The sequence below is a fragment of the Dreissena polymorpha genome, chromosome 15, assembly GCF_020536995.1.
Source record: "Dreissena polymorpha isolate Duluth1 chromosome 15, UMN_Dpol_1.0, whole genome shotgun sequence".
NCBI classification, from domain to species: domain Eukaryota; kingdom Metazoa; phylum Mollusca; class Bivalvia; order Myida; family Dreissenidae; genus Dreissena; species Dreissena polymorpha.
This window is the reverse complement of record NC_068369.1, coordinates 49,630,798-49,637,818: the sequence shown is the minus strand read 5'-3', so window position 1 is coordinate 49,637,818 and position 7,021 is coordinate 49,630,798. Positions and strand designations below refer to the sequence as shown.

Here is a 7,021-nt window from a genome sequence, read left to right as displayed (position 1 = left end):
TGATATGTATCTGAATTGTGTCGCTGTTCAACCATGAAATGTATTTGAATTGTATCGCTGTTCTTCCATGTATGTATCTGAATTGTATCGTTTTTCAACCATGTACAGTATGTATCTGAATTGTATCACTGTTCAACCATGTATGTATCTGAATTGTATCGCTGTTCAACCATATGTATCTTAATTGTGTCGCTGTTCTACCATGTATGTATTTAAATTGTATCGCTGTTCTTCCGTGTATGTATCTGAATTGTATCGCAGTTCAACAATGTATGTATCTGAATTGTGTCGTTGTTCAATCTTGATATGTATCTGAATTGTGTCGCTGTTCTTCCATGATATGTCTGTTTGAGTCGAAAGACAATTATCATATGACAAATTATGAAATCTATTTCATTCGTCTTCTTATTTCTGCTCTTTTATTACAGCCGTACGGCTAGACAGTCCCTATAGGTAAGGCTATACGTACAGAGCCGTACGACTAGCCAGACGCAATTGGCAGATGAGGCAGCCAGACGACATTTTCTCGCAGAGGAAGCAGCTAGACGTCATTTTCACGCAGATAAGGCAGCCAGACGACATTGGCAGATGAGGCAGCCAGAAGACAATTTCTCGCAGATGAGGCAGCCAGACGTCATTGGCAAATGAGGCAGCCAGACGTCATTGGCAGATGAGGCAGCCAGACGACATTTTCTTGCAGATGAGGCAGCCAAACGACATTGGCAAATGAGGCAGCCAGACAACATTTTCTCGCAGATGAGGCAGCCAGACGTCATTGGCAGATGAGGCAGACAGACGACTTTTTCTCGCAGAGGAGTTGCCTCATCGGCGAGAAAATGTCGTCTGGCTTCCTCATCTGCCAATGTCGTCTGGCTGCCTCATTTTCGGATGTCTTCTATTTAATAAAAGTCTGTCCGTCTGTATACATCTCCTCAGATGGCTACTATGAATACACATATGAACGTCTGTATGTCTTCGGATGTCTTCTATTTAATACACGTCTGTCGTCTGTATCTCTTCAGATGTCTTCTATGAATAGTCGTCTGAACGTCTGTATGTCTTCGGATGTCTTTTATTCATTACATCTCTGTCGTCTGTATGCCTTTGGATGTCTGCTATGCAATATATTTAATACACGTCTGTCGTTTGTGTGTCCTCGAATGTCTTCTATTCAATACACGTCTTTCCGTCTGTATGTCTTCAGATGTCTACTATGAATACACGTCTGAACCTCTGTATGTCTTCGGATGTCTTCTATTCAATACACGTTTATCCGCCTGTATTTCTTCAGATGTCTACTATTGAATACTAGTCTAAATGCCTGTATGTCTTTGGAATTCTTCTATTCAATACACGTCAGTCCGTCTGTATGTCTTCAGATGTCTACTATGAATACACGTCTGAACCTCTGTATGTCTTCGGATGTCTTCTATTCAATACACGTTTATCCGCCTGTATTTCTTCAGATGTCTACTATTGAATACTAGTCTAAATGCCTGTATGTCATTGGATGTCTTCTATTCAATACACGTCAGTCCGTCTGTATGTCTTCAGATGTCTACTATGAACACACGTCTGAACGTCTGTATGTCTTCGGACGTCACAATTTAATACACGTTTGTCCGTCTGTATAACTTCGGATGTCTTCTATTCAATACATTTCTGTCCGTCTGTATGTCTTCGGATGTCTGCTATTGAATATACATCTGTCCGTAGGTATGTCTTCAGATGTCTGCTATGAATACACGTCTGAAAGTATGTATGTCTTCGGATGTCTGCTATTGAATATACATCTGCCCGTAGGTATGTCTTCAGATGTATACTATGAATACACGTCTAAATGTCTGTATGTCTTCGGATGACTTCTATTGAACACACGTCTGTCGTCTTTATGTTTTCGGATGTCTTCTATTTAATACACGTTTGTCCGTCCGTAAGTCTTCGGATGTCTGCTATTGAATGCACGTCTATCGTCTGTTCGTCTTCAGATGTCTGCCATTGGATTCACGTATGTACGTCTGTTTTTCTTCGGATGTCTTCTATTGAATACATGTCTATCCGTCTGTATGTCTTCAGATGTATACTATGAATACACGTCTGAACGTCTGTATGTCTTCGGATGTCTTTTATCCAATACAAGTCTGGCGTCGGTATGTTTTCCGATGTCTTTTTTTAATACACGTCTGTCCGTCTGTTTGACTTCGGATGTCTACTATTAAATACACGTCTGTCCGTCTGTAAGTATTCAGATGTCTGCTATTGAATACACATCTGTCCGTCGGTATGTCATCGGATGTCTGCTATTGAATACACGTCTGCCCGTCTGTACATCTCCGGATTTACGTCTATCCGTCTGTATGCCTTCGGATGTCCGCTATTGAATACACGTCTGTCGGTATGTATATCTTCGGATATCTGCTATTGAATACACGTATGTCCGTCTGTATGTTTTCAGACGTCTAGCTGCTATTGAATACATTTGTACATGTGTGTCCGTTCATATGCCTTCAGATGTCTGCTATTGAAAACAGGTCTATTCGTCAGTGTGTCTTCTGACATTAAAACATATTTTAAGTTGGTAAATCGGAATCAAATAGTTTATAAAAAATTAACGCTTAAATGGATAGAACCATTGGCATTTGTTTCTTCACATGAATCATTCCATATTGAACATTATGTTCTGATCGAAGTAAACAACAATAATACTGTTATATTCACTTTTCTAAGCAAATATAGGAAAGCTCTATGCAGCTATCCGACTTGAGAACAATATCAATCAAGCAATATTTCAAGGACTAAGAACAGTCATAATTAATAAAGGGACGTTATATTCGTTTATAAATTGGTAAAACTATACACAAATGACATGCCTCAAAATAAACAACTTCACATAAGTTGAAATAATGCTTTTTTTGTTTAAATAATGCATCATAAGACGAACAAAACTATATTAATGCTATACTGTATTGTAAGTTGTCGATCTATTGTAAGTTTTCGTGGTATTGTGCTACAATATAGCGAGACCTTATATTGACGACCACTAGATATGTATGAATAACAAAGTATTTATTTATGATAACATACTTGAATGTTATTGTAAGTCTGTATCAATTTATATTATTGTAGAATATTGTTATTGTTATTTCAGGGCTTTGACAACTTTGCGACGCCTTTGTGATATCTCTGAGGCGCTTTGAATAAGCTGTTTATCATAGTTATTTCCAGAGATTGTATTACAATTATGTAATCATTTATAAGTTATACTGTTGAGAGAAAACTGAATTAAATGGACATGTAATGAACCCAGCTTGTGTGTTGTCTGTATATATTCATTTTTTATAATATAAGGAACAAAAATACAAGCCACACGTATACGTCTAGAAATCATACTTTCGGTTTTAAAAGCGGTACTGTTTGAAAAATAATAAATTACTTGCTAACTAGGCTACAGATTTAATGACAATTTTGAACACTTTCCAATTGCATCTATGTGTATTGATTAACATGTAGTTCATTTCAAAGTCAGAGGCAATGTGTGTGGCTTTAAAAACAATGTTAAAAATTGTCCCTAGAAATGCATACATTAAACACATAAGAATTTAGAACTGGATAGCTTTTCTTTTTAACTGGACACAAACAAGGGCACAGAACACTACTTCGCTTAAACAACATACTTTCTCAGATTCCTGATATTTATTCGGCTCAAACCTAATGCAGAACATACTAAACATACTCCACTACATTTTGAACAGTAATCACTGTGGTTAACCTGATAACAGATATCACACAGGCTTTATCTTACCTTCCAATTTTTTATGTATTCTGTTTACTTTAATGATTATGTTACACAACCTATTTATATCTAACTTATCATGTGAGTGAAAGTCAGGTGATACTGGTTCAAAAATCAGATTTTCATTTTATCCACGAACACAAAAGTAAAAAAAATATTAATAACTACAATGGCTTCCAATTCTGAAGGTTCAGAATCAAATTCATCTAAACAACCTGACATTACAAGTGATCGGAATAAGCCAGGCCAGATGTATGATACAGTAACAAGTTCATCACACCAGTTGGTCCCTGGATATCGACCAAGTGGAATCGGCAAGTCTGATCCTAACCAAGTCATCAGAGTGAAGAGTAGTAAGATGTACAGTGTGAATGTTAAGGGTGATTCAGAAACATGCTGGATATTAGGTATATGTGCAACAGCTACTGGAGAATTCATTATCACAGACCGTGGAAACAATAAAGTTAAGCTGCTGGATCAGACCTACAAGGTGGTGGCACAATGTAACTTGTCTGATGTACCAAACTGCATGTGCAGCATTGACTTCAGTTTGGTGGCTGTTGCTCTGAAAAACAATAGTGTTCACTTCATTAGAGTGACAAATGGTCGGCTGGTACATGACAGGAGACTGAAGCTCCAACATACCTGCAATGGTATTGCCCATCACCAGGACAACCTGTACATTGCATCGGACACAGCCCTGTACCAATATAGTGTGGATGGACGACTGGTTAGCAAGATGTATGAAGATTTATCAGGTTTCAGTACAGGTAAAACTTACCAATACAGTTATTCTTATTGTCCTTACTGATTAGTGCCATGTTTCTTTAATAATCGAAATCAAGGAGAAATAAGACATCTGGACATTATATTGCCAAATGAAAATAAATTCAAATTACATCTTGTTTACTTCATGGTCTTATTTTCCCATATTCCCATATACAACCCCTCATCTTCATTTCTTTCAATACCACAGTTTCCACCTGTGCAGTGAGTCCAGATGGAGACAGGATATATGTGCTTAACTTGACCAGTGGCCAGCTAATGACACTGTCAAGGGATGGCAAAGTTCTCTCCAATCTCCAACTCTACAATCTGACTGACGGACTGAAACTGAAAGCCAAAATTGTCTTCGCTGTGGGCAGAATTATCCCATCTTGCATCCATGTGACAGACTCGGAACAAGTTCTGGTATGTGAATCAATTGCCAATACGATCATCCAGGTGGACAAAGATGAGAGACATAGACTGGTAGAGGTGATCTCAGGGGAGAATTTGAGACATCCAACAACTATTTATTACAATAAACATTCAGGAACTCTGATTGTGGGAATCTGTGATAATAATAACATTTTGGTGTCAGCCACACAATAAGTTTTTGAAATGTTGATATAAAGTCAAACCTTAGAAAAGCGGTCAGTCGATGGAAAAAGCCAAAGCGACTGTTATTGACAGATGACCATTGTTCTCAGGTGACCACTTTTTAGACTGTTGGTCAGTTGGTAGTACTGCTAGGTCGTTATCCAACCCAGTCGTTTGCACACAGTGTAATGTAAACAAAGACTGATTGCCCATAATTAAGTATACTAACCCAAATTATCTCTATTAAATAATTAAAAATTAATATCTTGATATAAATTCATAACTATTATTTAATGAGTTTATCTACGATAATATTGTTGTTTACTGATGCATCGTTCTTGTTCATTCAGTAAATTATTTCTATTAAGTAATATAAATTAATATCTTATAAATTGATTTAAATTCATCCTTTCTATTAAACTAATTAGTTTATCAACGATAGTATTGTTGTTTATTCATGCATCTTGTTCATTCAGTATCTCCAACAGTTCTTATAATGCACAAACCTATGCTAGCATCTGACAAGTGCCCGTCTTGAATCAGAGGTAGGGGACGTCAGGCCTTAGAAAAGATTTCATGAACAAATTTTCTCACAAGTTATTTGGTCGGGCGAAGGATTGAACCTGGGATCCTAGGATTTGGTTTGACAGGATTGTACTAACATTGATAGTATCTATGGGAATCATTTTGCTGGAGATAATTTTGTATGTGATACTTGATGTTATAAGTTTATTTATAATTTTGTAGTTCATAATTTTGGTGTTTTGTTTTTTGTTATAAAGATTTTAATAAATACTGTCATATTGAATCAATGTGTTCAGTTTTCTATAAAACTTTTGTAGGAGTATTTTAAAAATTTACAATCCCTTTCGTAGTGATGCGTCAAAAAGGAAAATGAAGAAATGTCCCCATCGTAAACAGATACCTCGCTGAATTACGCTGGACACATAAATGTTGGGTGGACAGTCATAATGTGAATTATAACAAAACAAGAGATGTGTTCGTCAGAAACACAATGCCCCCTACTGCGCAGCTTTGAAATAAAATTTCTATTTATCATTTGGCAGTTATAGAAATCATCTCCCTTTAAAGCTTATTACTTCCCTTGGATTTTGTTTTTTGACCTTTAACATTGAAGGATGACCTTGATCTTTCACCACTAAAATTAGCAGCGTCGTGAGATACACATCATGCCAAATATCAAGTTGCTATCTTCAATATTGCAAAAGTTATGGCCAATGTTAAAGTTTTCGGTCCGACCACTGACAGACGGACTGACAGTTCAACTGCTATATGCCACCCTACCGCGGTGGGGGGGGGGGGGTCAGTAGACAGTCAAAAATGACCAGGTCAGACATCGCTGACTACCAAGGCATGTGGTTTATCAAAGAGATCATAACCTGCCATTGACAAATTAGTACAGGAAAGAAATGATAATTATATCATTAAAAAAACCTTGACAAATCAATCATTTAAGTTATAAATAAACAAAATACAAAATCTGTACAGTAACTGTGAAAAGAACTTAAATTCTTAATAAGGAAATATATAATCTGAGATTTATAATTATATAAATTACTTCCCGTGAAAATAATTGTCTCTAACAAATCTCTATTTTTAGAAGCAAATAATTATAAGCCACTACCGTGACTGTAAATTCACAGGTAACCTTAAAGTACCTAAGATACTTGTATGCCCAAAAGTGTCATTGTGTGCTTGGCTTGACCATGACATGTATATATAATAATTATCTCCCTTTAAAGCTTATTACTTCCCCTGGATTTGTATTTTCGACCTTAGACCTTGAAGAATGACCTTGACCTTTTACCACGATGTGTTTGTCAGAAACACAATTCCCCCTACTGC

The 7,021-nt window shown here is 36.7% G+C and overlaps 1 protein-coding gene across 1 annotated transcript; it reads left to right on the top strand.

Moving 5' to 3' along the window:
• The first annotated feature begins 3,850 nt into the window (after positions 1-3,850).
• Positions 3,851-5,963, top strand: LOC127859528 (uncharacterized). The gene is made up of 2 exons (XM_052397040.1): positions 3,851-4,563; positions 4,770-5,963. The coding sequence occupies exons 1-2, from the start codon at positions 3,963-3,965 to the stop codon at positions 5,165-5,167; spliced, it is 999 nt and encodes a 332-aa protein (XP_052253000.1). The 5' UTR covers positions 3,851-3,962; the 3' UTR covers positions 5,168-5,963.
• Positions 5,964-7,021: the final 1,058 nt, after the last annotated feature.

Coding starts and splice junctions, on each gene's coding strand:
- LOC127859528 (XM_052397040.1), top strand. CDS start 3,963: ATGGCTTCCAATTCTGAAGGTTCAGAATCAAATTCATCTAAACAACCT. Junction 4,564..4,769: donor TTTATCAGGTTTCAGTACAG/GTAAAACTTACC, acceptor TCAATACCACAG/TTTCCACCTGTGCAGTGAGT.